At 63.2% G+C, this 14,629-nt stretch overlaps 5 protein-coding genes across 5 annotated transcripts; 3 read left to right on the forward strand and 2 right to left on the reverse strand.

Moving 5' to 3' along the window:
• Positions 1-1,753: 1,753 nt before the first annotated feature.
• VTJ83DRAFT_1002 (uncharacterized protein) lies at positions 1,754-4,310 on the forward strand (the record flags this gene model as incomplete). The annotated part of the gene is made up of 2 exons (XM_071007114.1): positions 1,754-2,493; positions 2,588-4,310. 2 exons carry the CDS (start codon positions 1,754-1,756, stop codon positions 4,308-4,310), a joined length of 2,463 nt encoding a protein of 820 aa, XP_070870355.1.
• Positions 4,311-4,851: 541 nt separating this feature from the next.
• Positions 4,852-6,069, reverse strand: VTJ83DRAFT_1003 (uncharacterized protein; the record flags this gene model as incomplete). Its single annotated transcript, XM_071007115.1, has 1 exon — positions 4,852-6,069. One exon carries the CDS (start codon positions 6,067-6,069, stop codon positions 4,852-4,854), a length of 1,218 nt encoding a protein of 405 aa, XP_070870356.1.
• An 887-nt stretch (positions 6,070-6,956) lies between these two features.
• Positions 6,957-9,621, forward strand: VTJ83DRAFT_1004 (uncharacterized protein; the record flags this gene model as incomplete). The annotated part of the gene is made up of 3 exons (XM_071007116.1): positions 6,957-6,979; positions 7,052-9,368; positions 9,502-9,621. The coding sequence occupies 3 exons, from the start codon at positions 6,957-6,959 to the stop codon at positions 9,619-9,621; spliced, it is 2,460 nt and encodes an 819-aa protein (XP_070870357.1).
• Positions 9,622-10,677: 1,056 nt separating this feature from the next.
• On the forward strand, positions 10,678-11,191 carry VTJ83DRAFT_1005 (uncharacterized protein; the record flags this gene model as incomplete). Its single annotated transcript, XM_071007117.1, has 2 exons — positions 10,678-10,725; positions 10,829-11,191. 2 exons carry the CDS (start codon positions 10,678-10,680, stop codon positions 11,189-11,191), a joined length of 411 nt encoding a protein of 136 aa, XP_070870358.1.
• Positions 11,192-12,293: 1,102 nt separating this feature from the next.
• On the reverse strand, positions 12,294-13,613 carry VTJ83DRAFT_1006 (uncharacterized protein; the record flags this gene model as incomplete). The annotated part of the gene is made up of 1 exon (XM_071007118.1): positions 12,294-13,613. The coding sequence occupies one exon, from the start codon at positions 13,611-13,613 to the stop codon at positions 12,294-12,296; it is 1,320 nt and encodes a 439-aa protein (XP_070870359.1).
• Positions 13,614-14,629: the final 1,016 nt, after the last annotated feature.

The following is a 14,629-nucleotide window of genomic DNA, read 5'->3' on the forward strand; positions in this document are numbered from 1 at the left end:
GAGCGTCGAGTAACCCTCCCTGCCCGTCCAGGGCTTGTTGATTGCGGTGGAGGTGGTTGTGGTGGTAGTGGTGATGATGTTGTAGTAGTGGTTGTAGTTGTAGTTGTTGTTGTTGTTGTTGTTGTTGTTGTTGTTGTGTTGGGCGTCATGTCGGGGCTGCGGAACCGTTTGTGGTGATTGCGGCCGGGGAAGCTGGCGCGTCGAGCTGAAGAAATGCCCCGCTCTTTTAAACGCCGAACGATGTGATTGGCAGGGCTGGCGGCATGATGCCGTCCAGGGCGGGTCGACACGGCGCTCCAGCGAACGTTAACGCGACCCAACTACCCCGCGTGGCATGATTGGTTACGACAAACACCCAACCCCAAACGCCACGGGGCCGCGCGGGCTGATTGGGCCGACCGTCGTGCCCCCGCAGGCGCAACTGCTTTCCTGGCTGGGAACATGGCCTACGATTGGCGTCGGCCGTGCGAGTTAGCCGCCAGCATCTGCGCTCCTTCGATGCGGCTTACTATACTGCGTACGCAGTAGTATACCTTGCTAGCCCGGCCCTTTCTGCATCGTTTCAAGGGCTGTTGCCAGATGTCCCTCAACGGGGGGGGCGGTTGCTCCACGAAGCTACAGAGTGAACTAGAACCACAACACAACAGCCTGATGTGCCGGGGAGACGGATGGGTAGGGGTGGCTCATTTGCCGTCGGGTCGGAGAGCCGCAGTGGGAGGAGGTCATTGTGGTTGGTGTGGATGGTTTCCCACCGGCCACTTACACACAAATACATGCACACAAACAAAGAAAAGAAGCCCGAATCTATAGTCGTGCGTACCTTGGGAGGTGGTGTTTTGACGCCATCTGCAAGGACCCCTTTTGGACAAGCCTGCCAGCATCCGGGTCGTCTACCCATGCACAAACGTCGTCTTGCCGACGAGCCCCCCTGTCAGATCTTCCGCTGCCGGAATGGCCGCGATCACACATCACACCTCCATCACACAGCGTCGAATGCACCTGCGTGGCACTAGGTGCCCTCGCAGCCAACTAGGCCTCGAGCTCGTCTGCCACAACACGCGTCAAAGGCTGACTAGCGGAAGCCAGATGCTATTTTCTTTGGGTTGCTTGACTGACCCGTTCTGGCGGATCAAGATGAGGGAGGGAGGTTGGGGGTTGTCCATGTACATGAGCTCTGTTCTCCCCTTCGCCCCCCTGAAACCAAAGCCAGCCCGCCAGCCCGCCAGCAAGCAAGCAAGCAAGCAAGCAAGCAAGCATTGTCAGGCGGTGTGGTGTTTTCTATCTAGCCAAGGTACCTACATAATCTCTCTGGCTAGCTGGCTGGGCTTTTTCTTCAGCCTGCTTTCGTGGTTCTCGTCGTCGTGGAGAGGACGAGTTCTATTACCCCTTAGCCGCCCGCTCCTTTTTTTATCCAGGGCGCAGGGTGCCCACCTCAACCGTCACCTCGGGTCCGTTCCAGCGACGCCGATGGCTTGTTTGTGCTCACGGCTTTGTTTGCAACGACCGGGGGCCTTTGAAACATGTCCCCTTGGAGGCGCCATCTAAACGCTGCATCTTGCCTTTAAAGCTCGCCCGACCTGTCTCGAACCTGCATCTAGTCCGCAACGGATGGGCCTGGTGGGGATCACCTCCGACGCTGGCGAACCCTTCTCCGTGACAGGTTTGCTGGAGGCTCTTTCTCTCTCTCTCTCTCTCTCTCTCTCTCTCTCTCTCTCTCTCTCTCTCTGCCAGCCTACGGCCCGCCGCCGGCGCCATGTCGCCCTCCCCGTGTCTCAAGGCCCGCATCTCGTCCCCCCTCGAGGCCGGCCCGGGTCCCGCCTTCAGCGACCAGCTCCCCGGCCACGTCGAGGAGGCGCTTCGCTACGTCTCCAAGCGGCTCGAGAGGAAGGCCCAGCGCCTCACCCTGCTCGTCGTCCGCCGCGACTACCAGCTGCCCACCGAGCCTCTCGCCTCGCCGACCTTCACGCCCAGCCCCCGCGCCATCCCGGCCGCCAGCCTGCCGCTGAGGCTTTGCACGCCGGCTCCGTCGAGGTTGCAAACCCTGAAGCAGCTGGTCCGCCCCCCTCTCTTCGGCGAAGGCCAGGTCAGGGAGAGGATCGTCCATACGCCCCCCATCGACCACCGCCGGAACGGCACCGTCTCGCCGGCCTTTAGCGAGTCCTCCGCCCTGTCGGCGTCGACCCTTTCCTCCCGGTCCGCCGCCACCGACCCCCCGTTCCTCCACCGCGCGCGATGGCCCGGAAGCCCGGCGACCAACGGGAGCGTGCCCGTCACGCCGGCTACCCCCTTCACCCCCTTCACCCCCTTCACCCCGCTGTCCATGTCGTCGGCTTCGGGGCGTACCGCGCTGAGCAGCCCCGTCTCGCGCTTCGGGCCGGCGCTGATGCCGGCTCGGTTCGGCATCAAGCTCGTCTACGCGCACCCGCTCAGCCCGCGCGAGGAAAAGACCCTGCGGCAGGCGTTCGACAAGGCGGCCAAGAAGTACCATCTCGAGTAGGTGGAACCCATCCCCGTTCTGCGTCCCTCCTCCATCTCACAAGGCGCGCGTGTGCGAACGCCGAGCTGACCCGGCCTCGCCGCCTCCCAGCTCCAGCTACTGGCTCCCCGAGCCCGTCCTGTCCTCCGCCTTGGACCTGCCATCCGAGGTCGTGCTCAAGTCGGTCCGCCAGAACGAGCCGCTCTTCGCCTCGGACCACCTCAACCTCCTCGCGCTCGACCACCTCTACACCTTCCGCATGGCGCTCCAGGCCTACGCCGTCAGCAAGGCGCCGCACCGCCGCGAAGAGGCCGTCCACGAGCTGCGGCGTCTGTTCCTGGCCAGCGGCCGCCGGGCGCTGCGCAAGAGCGCGCTGCTCGCCGCGTACCGGCGGCTCGATCCCGTCGACGACGACGCGCTGGCCGACGTCTGCGACATGTACGAGAGGGCGTACGGGGGCCTTGAGAAGGAGAGCGGCTTGGAGAACGATGTCGACCCCGCCCCGGCATGGCCGCTCTCCAACGGCGGCCCGGGCGACGCTTCGGCGGCGGCGACCCAAGCATCGCCGGGAGCGGCGCGGCGTCAGGTCGTTGACGCTCTTCCTCTCCCTCCTCCTCCTCCTCCTCCTCCTTCTTCTTCTCTTCCCCATGTCCAACCGCCGCCACGTCCGCAGCCGCATCCTCATGCAGAACCCTCTGTCCCTGCCAGCCACGACATCGGCGCCCTAGATAAGGAAATGATGTCCCATTTGGACGTCGAGGACATTGTTTTGGATGACAATGATGACGATTCCGACCTGTTCGCCTTTGAGATGTGGTATCGCAACGTCGAAAAGGCGCACCTGTGGCAGGATCGTAAGCAAGAGAAACAACATGAACAACAACAACCACAACCACAACCACAACCACAACCACGACAACCTCAACGCGACGTCATCCCCGTTTCCATGGTCGAGATGCACCCCCTCCGCTCCAACCCCGCATGCGTCGTCGACCCTCCGGCTGCCGCCACCGCCCCGCCCCGCCCTGAAACCCCGGCCCCTCCGCCGCCCACGTCCGCGACCTACCGCGGCCGGCCCTGGGAGAAGAAGCGGCTGGTCGAGCCCGACCTCGACGAGATGCGCCGCACCACGCCGAGGCTCCGCCCCGCGCCCCCGGGGAGAGCCCTCGGCCTGAAGCTGCAGACAAGGTTCGACAAGCCCGTCGTCTCGGGCCCGGCCAAGAAGCCCGGAGCCGCGGCCGCCCGCGAGGCCCCGTCGGGCCGAAAGAAATGGAAAAAGGAACAACTTTATCATCGCCATCATCATCATCAACAACAACAACAACAACAAGAAGAAGAAGAACAAGGCAAAGAGGACGGCGGGGAGCAGGAAGAGGAGGAGGAACAGCTCACCGCCCGCCCGCACAGCGCCATCCAAATCCCCTTGGCCTCCCTCGACGGCGCGGGGGGTTCGATCGACCACATGCTGCTGCACGCCCGCGGCGACCCAAGCGACAGCAGAAGCGACAGCAGAAGCGACAGCAAAAGCGACGGCGGCGGAAACGGCGGCGGCGGCGGGCTCTTCCCGTCAGCTCACCACGACGAAAGCGGCGAGCGGGTCGTCGTCGTCGTCGAGGAGCCCGCCAGCCGGTTCAGCCGGCTCAGCCGGCAGTCGCAGCAGTCGCAGTCGCAGTCGCAGCATCTGCTGCACCTCTCGTGGCAGAGCGGCGACGAGCCGGCGAGGATCGGCCCGCTGACGCCCAACGCGTACGACGACATCTCGCCCATCACGCGCGGGGAGTGGGGGCTGTTGATGATGGGGAAAGGGAGGACGGTGCAGATCGAGACGTGCTGATGGGGCTGAGGGACGGAGAGGAGACCTCGGGCTGAGGGTTCGGCGCAATAATACATCATGTGGGATGGCGTTGGAGGTTCCTTTTTTTTTTTTTTTTCCTATGAAGGAGTTCATGACGATGGCGATGGGAGGAAGGAGGCGAGAGGAGGCCGAGAAGTTCAAATTTGTCTTCTTCTTCTTGTATATACTTGACCCAAGCAACAGTCTTTCTCGTCTCCTAGCCAGGAGAACGGGGCCGGGAGGAAAAGGAAAGGAAAGGAAGGATATGGAGCAATGCAAAATGCGAACGACGGGCCAGGGAAGCACATGGGACCTGGGTCTTTCGCTTGATCTATTCTACAGCTCGTTTTCCTCGGGTATCGTTGGGTGTACTTTCATGAACGTGCCACACAAGGCGTTGAAACCATCTTCCTCCCCCCTTCTGGAAACTTGCGACATATTGACCCTTAACGCTCGCCATTCCCTATCCTCCTCTATTCCACCAAGAGGAGAAAAAGACACACACACAAAAAAAAAAAAAAAAAACCCTCCCTTGTCTTGCTTACTTCCACCCATACCGCCCAGCCGCATCCCCCTTGGCAGCCCTCTGCCTCGCGTAGCTCTCTTCGAGCGCCTCGCGGTTGCTCTGCGCGACCTGCACCACCTGGCGCAGGCTGTGCTTGCCGGGAGCGATGGCGCGCACGGGGTTGTAGGCCTGCTGGGCGCCCGACGCGCGCAGGGCCTCGTTGTGCGCGTACTCGCGCTCCATGTCGAAGCGCACGACGCGGGCGTTGGAGGGCGGGTTCCCCGCGCCGGCGCGGCCAAAGAGCTCGCGCTGGGCCGCCTTGGAGAGGCCCGCCGTGAGGGCGGCGAGGTCATGCGGCGAGGGCTCGGCGTGCGCTTGCGGCGGGGGCTGGTACATGGGGTAGGCCGAGGTCACGTCGGTTTCGTCTTGGTCCAAGGGGGCGGCGGGTTCGGGCGCCGAAGAGAGGTACGGATCGTACGAGGTGTCGTAGGTCGCCTCGGACGCTGCCGAGGCTTGGGTGCTGGGGACGGGCGCGGGCTCGTCGTCGCCGGCGGAAAATAAGGATATCTTCTTTTTGGGAGGCGGCTCTGCGGTTGGCGCAGCAGCGGGCTGTGGCGGTGTTGCGCCGCTCTGTGTTGCTGCTGCTGTTGTTGTTGCCCCTGACGCGCTCGGCGTCGCGGAGGAAGGCTTCTTGTTCTTGAGGGGTGCCTTTTTCCTGGCCACCGACAGCGGCTTAAACATGAGAGGTTTGCCAACAAGCTTGACCTCCTCCTCTGGCTTTTGTCCTTGGGGTATCGAAGGGCCGTTGATGGGCGCGGGGAGATGGAGTCCGGACGAAGGGGTCGCGGCATCGCCAACGGCACGGGTCGTCTCGCCATCGCCTCCATCGCCGGCGTCACGGACAAACGCGGGCGCTGCACCGGTGCGCAGATGCGCCCCGAGAGCCGGAGCGGAAGCATCCTTGGACGCCGAGGCTGCCGGCGCCGAAGAGCCCGTCCTCTTGGGCGGCGGCAGAAACGAGCCGAGGCTGCTGAACCTGCTTGCGCCGGCCGTCTTTACGCGCTTTGCGGGCGGTTCCTTTTCGACGGCATCGTCGTCAGCGGTGCTCGTGGAAGCGAGGTTGACCACAATCTTTCCCGTGTCGGAGCGCAGCTTCTTGAAGGGCTTCTTGGAGGCGGCGGCGACGGACGCTGGCTGGGGAGGCTGAACGGGTTCGGAGTCGGACTCCGAGTCGGAGTAATCAACGAGGCCCATGACAAAGGATTTCAGAATGGTGTTGGGTGATGATGGGTGTGTTCGAGACGGGGTCGAGGCGTGGTTGAAGTATGATCGAAGTATGATCGAAGGGTATGTGCGGATGGATGCAAGTCGCCTCGTTGTCTCTGTTGCTGCAAACCAACGTGAACCGTCATGGACGGAGACCGAGTTCAAATTCAAAGCCAAGGCCCGTCAGCCAAGAAAATGCCAAGGCTTCCAGGCTGGGTAACGTTACCATACCTTACCTCCGTACGGTACGGTGGTTAACTAGGTGCCCGGCAGTCAACTAGCTTTTGCCCCACTTTTGCCCACCTGGCAGCGCCAAGCTTGTGCACTACAGACGGGATCCTTCAACCTCATAACCCTGAGACCAACTCCCGAGCCCAACCCTGGAGCTCCAAATCGTCCGCCCCCACTCTCTCACCCTCAAACCACCTTCGTCTCATGTGCAAACCACCTTGACTTCATCCATCGTCGTCCCAACCCGTTGCGCTGGTAGCACATCCTCAGCCAGGTCCTCTCCCGCAGCCCGTTCCTTTTCTGTTTCTTTTCTTTTTCTTCTTCTTCTTCTTCTTCTTCCCAGGACGGTGCTGCCCCATACCCGAGCCCAATGTCTTCTTGTCTTTGAGAAGAACGGTGGCTTCGGCGGGCCAGCCGCACCCTTGACCTCACGTATTGGGCCCTGTCTACACGTATCATCTCATCTGAGACCACCGAGACCAGTTGCTACCGTCCGCAAGAGGCCCCTCCCCACCCCCTCAGGTTGTCTTGTGCATCTCACCCCCTTTCCGGCCCGACCTCACCTGGAAGCACCTCCTTGAGCAACGCTCCCCATGTTCCTTGGGCCTTGAATATCACATCTGACCTCTCTGCGTGCCATCATCATGTCTGTGATCCAGCTCGAAGAGTACGATCTGTTGCTCCCATGCCTTGTTGAAAAAAAAAAAAAAAAGGTCTCAGGCTGACCATCCCTCTCCAGCCTGGTCCTGTACCAGCTGCGGACCAGCTATCTCAGCGAGATCGCCGATGGCGTCGGGGAACGTCTCTTCTCCCTCAACGAGGGCTTTCTCAACTCGGCCCCCTTCAAGGCCGCCGGCTGGCGTACCAACCCGGCCTTGATCAAGCGCACCCACTCGCCCCCGATCCCCACGGCCGTCGCCTCCGACTACTTCCAAGCCCCCCGCCGCGCCGGCCTGACCCTCGAGGATGAGGGCGAAGAGGCGGTCCTGTTTGCCGGCAGCGCCCCCGAGATCACGGGCCCGAGCATCGCCGCCAAGCGCCGCCGCCGCCGGGAGCACATGGAGGAAGACGACAGCAGCGACCTCAGCGACGAAAGCGACGACGAGCCGGAGCAGCAGCGGGCCGCCCAGCAGATCAAGTTTGCCAAGATGCCCCTGCGGAACCGCTCGGGCTCCTCGCCGGGCCAGTCGTCCACCCTCCGCCAGAACAGCGCCTTCTCATCCCCGCGCCCGGCGCCGCGGAGGGGCTCCCAGTCCGCCCTCGAGACGGTCAAGGAAAGGGCGCGCCGCGACACCGTCACGAGCAGCGACGTGTCGTCCGAGAACGAGTTCGACGCGTCCGGCTTCCACAGGCACCGCGAGGCCGCCCGCGCCGCCGCCGCCCGCGCCGCCAAGCTGTCGGTCCAGCTGCAGGCGGCCGAGCCCTCGTCGTCGTCCGACCACGCCGCCGTCAAGCGCCAGGAGAGCGATCTCCTCGAGGAGGAAGAGGAAGACTCGGACGCGTCCGACATGTCCTCGGCCCTCCTCGAGAGCATCGACTCGGCCTCGATCCTCGACGCCGTCAAGAACCCGCTCAACGCCTCCCTCCGGGACCAGGTGGTCGGCACCCCGCCCCGCGAGTTCACCAGGCGATCCACGATTCGCAAGTCGGCCATGCCCCCGCCTCTCCAGGTCCGCCAGCTGCCGCCGCCCCGGCCCATGTCGACGATTCGGCCCCTGAGCATGATCCAGCCCAAGAGCCTGCTGTCGGCCGCGCTCAAGGCCAAGAAGACGAAGCCCTCCCTGCCGTTCGACCGCTTCGCCTCGATGTCGGGGCAGGGCGATCCGAACCCCATCCGGCTCCGCATCTACGCCCCGTCCTCGAGCAACCCGGCGAAGCCGTTTGAGGTTCTCATCCGGCGCACCGTCCACCAGGGCGAGGGCGGAGACAGGCCCGTGACGGTCGCCGACCTGATCGGCCTGAGCCTGTGGCGCTACAACGAGGAGAAGCTCGAGCCTCCGCTGCCCAACGACAAGCTCAACGTCAACTGGTGGACGCTGCGCATGGTGGAGGAGGACGGCGAGGTCGACGACGACTTCCCGCCGCTCGACCGCAAGAAGACGCTCATCTCCTTCACCACGGCCAACAACAAGGCCGGCCGGGGCCGCTCCAACTCGAGGGTCTACGACATCTTTGCCCTGGTGCAGGCGTCGCCCGACGAGTTCGAAGACAACAAGCGCAGCACGCCCGAGTTCGAGGAAGAAGCCGCCGCCGCCGGCGGCGACGACGACGACGACGACGACGAGGAAGCGACCCCGCGGAGCACGCCGCGACCGGCCGCCGGCCTCCCTCCGCCGCCGGCCCAGCCGCGCGAGAACCCGCTCCTCAACACGGCGTACCGCGCCAACACGACCATGTTCGCCGACGCGCCGCAGACCACGCAGCCGACCAGCGTTCAGACCCGCGGCGAGAAGCGGCTGCTGCGCATCCACATCCACTCGTCCGACCTGCCCCCGGGCCAGATGCTCACGCTCGACGTCAGCACCGACATGTGGCTCGCCGAGGTCCTCGACATCGCGTGCAGGAAGCGCCAGCTCGACCGGGCCAACCACGTCCTCAAGCTCCCCCACTCGGGCACCGTCGTCATGCTCGACCGCACCGTCGCCTCCCTCGGCAACGTCACGGACCTGGATCTCTACCGGCGGCGCTTCGCGACCGACGGGCCCCTCATGGCCGGCTCGCTCAGCAGCTCATCCCCGCGCCCGCACCTCTTTAGCGAGAACGCCAGCTGGACCAAGGCCAAGAAGACCAAGCTCCTGGGCACCCACCCGCTGGCCAAGGAGGTGCTGAAGCAGGAGGAGCTGGGCGTCTCGACCAATTACAAAAAGTACACGGTCTGGCGGAAGCAGCCGATGCGCCTGCTGTCCGAGAAGCTGTTTGCCATCGACGGGGAGTACGTCCACATCATGCCCGCCTCGGGCGGCAAGCTGGCCGACGGCGATGGCAAGTCGACGACGGTTCACTTTAGCAACGTGGTGGGCTGCAAGGTTTCAAGAAAGCATCCAACCAACTTCAAGGTACGTTGACACGGGCCCCAGGGAAAAAAAAAAAAGAAAAAGCAACAATCAATGCGATTCGCGTGCACATTTCTACGGTGCAAGACTGACAGAGGCCCCCCCCCCCCCACCCCAACCCCACCCACCCATGCAGCTGGTTGTTTTCAAGTCGACCGAGAGCAAGCGATACGACTTTGTCACGAGCAGCGCGGAAGATGCGGCCGAGATTGTCGAGGAGCTCAAGAAGGGCATCTCGCCTTACCGCGACGTCTGACATCAATGACAGACAGAGCGAGAGAGAGAGAGGGAGACATGACCAGGATCGGGTCGCGGACAAGCTTTCCCTGACTCGAGGGTTCTGACCGGCGTTTCTGTCATTTCGACGGGGCTTGGGTAAACCAAGCAAACCCCGCGGCTCCTTGCTGCGGATCCGGTTTCCATGACAGCGTGACATCATCCAAGACGCAATCCGCCCCACCCAGTCCCACGGCATTGGAGACTGACAACGATGACATTCGTCGATCCCGGGACCGCCAGCCCTGCGGGATCCAGAGACGTTTCGGGGCAGAGAGCCGCAGGGTACGGTAGGGCTATTACCGGGTAGCCAAAAAAAAAAAAAAAAAAAAACTCCTTGTCTTGCTTCACGAAGGAATCACGGGAAAGGGAATCCAAGGTTTTCTCCTGTGATTTTCCACACCGCCATGGGGCACCCGTGACGCCGTGGTTGGGCCGGCTCCCGGGCTGGTGCTGCTCTCTTGTGCTACCTACGCCGGGTCCGGATGGGAGAGAGCACGCCAGGCCAGGGAAGCACCTCGCAAGAGAGATGCTGACGTCGACTCGGGCCGCGGCATTCCAAGGATAGCAGTGCTCGGGTGGAGAGAGAGAGAGAGAGAGAAAGAGAGAGAGGGAAACCGGGCAGGATTGGCCTCCCCTCCCTTACGCATGCCGCGCGCCATTGTCGGACCGGGGATGAACCCGAACCCACGTAATCTGGTTTCCGATGCCAGTTCCATCCAAGCCCACGTATAAGAACCGTTCGCACGAGGCCTCGTGTCCGTCCCATCTCTCCTCTTTCGTCGCTCACTTACTCTTCATCGCCTCTTTGCCTTGGTACCTTTCCCTGGGTTCCATCGCTCGCTCCTCGCTTGCCTCGCCGCCACCTTGAAGGAATATATATAAAAAAGACCCTCCCATACCTCTTTTTTTTTCTGGCTCTCACATCTCTCGACGACCACCGTCTGCACCGCATCCTTGTCTCTTCGCCACGCCTTGCGAGCCCAGATACATCATACACCTTTATTTTTCGACAACTCTTACATCGCCACCCAAGATGCGTTTCTACGCCGCCATCCTCGCCGCCTTTGCCGCCGTCGCTTCGGTATGTCATGTCACATCCCAACCCAACCCCCCCCCCCCCCCCAACCCCTCCCTCTTCTCGGCTCTTCCAAGCTAACCTACCTACCTACCACCACCCCCAACAGGCCCAAGAAGTCGAGGTCGCCACGACGGTGGTCACGGTCGCCCCGACGCTGACCGAGGCCCCGGGCTTCGTGAGCTCCCTGTCGTCCGAGCACTCGGAGCTCTCGTCGAGCCTCTCGTCGCGCGTGAGCAGCATCACCCAGGACGCCAGCTCCGTGGTGGCCAGCCTCTCGTCCGAGCTGGCCACCGCCACGGGCCGCGACCGCGAGTCGCTCGAGTCGCGCATCAGCGAGGCGACGGCGTCGGCCACCTCGGCCATCCAGTCGGCCAGCGAGACGCCCGGCGCCGCGGCGCCCATGGCCACGGCGGCCGTCGGGCTGGGCGCTCTGCTCGGCGGCGCCGCCGCGGCGTTTATCGGGTTGTAAAGTCCTTTGCTTTTCTTTTTCCCTTGGTTGTTCGCGAAAGAGGGTGTGAGGCATGGTACACACGTGCTGGTGAGGTGGTTGGAGAGCCGGGGGGGGGGGGGGAAGGGGGAGGCTAAGTACGGTGGATGATGTAATTACATACATGCAAGAAGATGAATGAGGAGTATTTGGCTCTCTTGGGCTTTTTTTTAGACCTTGGGCTATTCATGTTCATGCCTTTTGTCCACAGATGATAAAGCAAAGGCTGAGGTGAGATGGCGAGATGGCGTTGGGTTTCTCCTCGTCGTTCTGCCGGCCTCGGGTGTGCATGACCCCATCCCCATGTGCCGTGATGGCGTATGCGCGAGCCCAAGTCATGAAGAAACGCCACCAAAAAGAGGCAGCGTTTTGGACCTCTCGTTTTCCCCCTCAAAGTGGAATCCCAACCCGAAACGACCACCAGAGCAACCCGTTCCCGTCCAATGCCTATCGGAACAGTCAAATCGTCTCGAATGCATGGTCTAATTAATTAGATCTATCGGGAATTGGGACATGAACAGGATCGCCACTTCCTCAAAGAGTTGATCGGATCTTCTTGTCCCCATGGTCGATGGTCGACGTCAGCTCGGGTGCCTCTGCCTCATTGCCGATCTCTCCGCCATCTGATGTCTTGAGATGGTTGTTTGCGGTGTCATTGGGCGCCACTGCCGTCCCAAGGAGCATGATCCCGGTCGGGGCGGAAAGACCGAAAAAGCTCAGGGCGTCCATGATGAAAAAGGTGGTGTTTTGTCGGTTCCGGGTCGTTGGGAAGCCTAAGCGTCCAGGTCGACCCCATAGATGCGTGGGTGGTGTATTATGTAGCTCGGTCCACGCCGCGACCGAGCCTCGAGGCAGCCGGCAATCAACCGGCGGTTGAAGCTGCCAGCTCGGAACTGTGCTCAAAGCGGACCGAGCCGGCTGCCATCTCGGGGACAGACGCCTTGAGGGAGCGAGGCGTGCCAAACCGTGCTGCCATCGATCTGTAAGGCGCAGAGAGACGCGGGTCCGGCCGGCACTTTTGTCAGGGCGGCGTCTCTCGAGATCTCGAGGTGGTTCTGATGCCCGCTCTCTACATGCCCAACGTCTATCCGCTCTTCCGGGTATCGTTCCACAAAGCATCCACCACCTGAAAGATGGCCGTCACGTCCCGCATGACGGCCTCGTCCACCTTGCCTCCCAAGCGCTGCAGCATCTTGTCCGGGTGCCATCTCACCCTCTCCTCCTTCAGCCGGGCGGCGAACTCCTTCTCGCCAAGCTCTTCCAGCCCGATGCCGTTCACAAAGAAGGCCCGGACCTTGTCCCTCTGAATCTCGGCGCCGCGAACCTCCCCGACCCCCTCCGGCCACGGGATCCCATCCACCACGCCGTCCCCGCCTCCCCCGTTCTTCACCTTGTCCTCCCACTCCGTCCACCTCGCGCGGTACCGCTCCCAGCCGTCCCTCATCGCCCTCTTCCTCCTCCTCTCCTCCCCTCGCCTCAGCGCGCGCTCCATCTCCCGCGCGACCTTGGCCTCCTCCTCGGCGCGCCGGGCCGCCTCCGCCCGCTCCCGCTCGCGCCGCTCCCGCGCCTCGAGCAGCCCCGCGTGCGTCTTCTCCCACATCTTCTGGCGCACGTACGCCGCGTACTCGTCGTCCGTCATGCGCTCCAGCTCTCCCCCGCCGCCGCCGCCGCCTGGCCCGGAGCCCGGCGGGGCGTAGATGTGGATGGGCTGGCCGTAGACGGCCTCCCAGTAGGCGGCGCCCTCGTCGTCGGCCATGGCGTCGAAGAGGGATTCGCGGAAGGCGGTGTTGGGGGAGAGGGGCGGGTCGAGGTAGGGGTCGTCTTCGGGGTCGCGGTGTTGCTGGGATGGGGAGTTGGAGCGATGGCGGCGGTGACGGCGGCGGCGGTGGTGGTGGCGATGACGACGGTCGCCGTCTCTGTCTCTGTCCCTGTCTCGGTCCCTGTCTCGGTCTCTGTCTTTGTCCCTGTCTCTGTCCTGGTCGTCATGCTCCCTCCGTCGGCGCCGGTGACGGCTTCGTTCCTCGTCGTTGTCGTCGCCGTCGTCGTCCCTGTCGCGGTCTCCTGATCGGGACCGGCGGCTGCGGTGGCTGCGGTGGCTGCGATGGCGGTCGTCGTCCTCGCGATGCCGCGATGACCTGGACGACTTGGACTTGAACCGGAACCTCGTGGCCCTTGGCGCATTCGGGTCGTCGGGATCCCGCGACTTGGATCGGCTCGGTTTCGCATCGTCGTTGGCTTCGCGAACGGCAGCGCGCTCTGGGGACATTGTGCGATCTCGCCTCGGCGGCTTGGATGGTTTTGCTGGGCCGGTGTCGTCGCCGTCGCGAAGCTGCGTGGGCGGGTTGATGGATGCAAGAATCCGGCGCCGCTTGGGCGAGCGCGGCGGCTCTAGGAAGTCGTCCATGCTGGCTGCAGCCGTGGCCTCTTCGTTGTTCTGCTTGTTTTTGCCGTGGTTGGACGGCGCCCGGGAGAACAAACTTGGAAGCGTGACGTTGGTCGGCGGCCGCCGCTCGCTGCCATGGTTGGGTGGGGATCCACTGTTAAGAGCGGGCGTCAAGAGGCCGATGTTTTGGCTGGGGCACCTGGCAATGCACTAACAGACGGAACGAACTGTCACTCTGACTGATGGGCCCCACATTTGGCTTTGGCTTGCTGCCAAGCTTGCGGGCTTGGGCCGTCCCGTCCCGTCCCCGGGTCAGGTCCGACCGGCGCTTCCGACCGGCGCTTCCGACCGGCGCTTCCGACCGGCGCTTCCGACCGCCCAAAGCTTCCGTTCGCCGGCAACAGCAGCCCGCGACTTCTGTTATTAATGGGTGAAAGATGCAACAACCCTCGGGCCCTAGGAACCAATGGGAACCTCTCTTGCAACAACGCCCAGCGACCTCCTTGGCTGCCGGGAATGCTGACCCAACCTCTATTGTCTCGCGGACCAGCACAGGCTGCATCACCTCCCTGCAGTGCAGGCACTGCAGTACTGTCAAGAGCACGCTGCCTCTCAATGTGCGCAGCAAGCAACCTACACCCAGCCGGCTGGACGCCTGCCAGCAACGTTTTACGCGGCACCAAGCAGAAAGCTCCCAATCTACGTCGGACGCGGTCTGCTGCCGGCCGTCCCTCTCCCCCTAAGCACGCCCAGGACGGATCCGGGGAGGTGGGTCCCGAGCATCGATCCGGCCGGCGACAAGTGGGGCCATGCATGCAACGTCGGATTCCGGTCCCGCGCGCGCCCGAGGGAACGGATGCAGCGGGGCGCGCAAGGCCCCGGAGGAGTCGGCGGCTCCACCGAGCCATCCCCGACAAGACGGCCCTTGACGCCATATCACGCCGCAGGATCACGGCGGACGGTTATTATGGTAGGGCATGCCGGGCTGCTAGTGCACTAGTTAGTAGTTCATACAGTGTGAACCGCCGTCTCGGCTC

This window comes from Remersonia thermophila, chromosome 1, assembly GCF_042764415.1.
Source record: "Remersonia thermophila strain ATCC 22073 chromosome 1, whole genome shotgun sequence".
NCBI classification, from domain to species: Eukaryota; Fungi; Ascomycota; class Sordariomycetes; order Sordariales; family Chaetomiaceae; genus Remersonia; species Remersonia thermophila.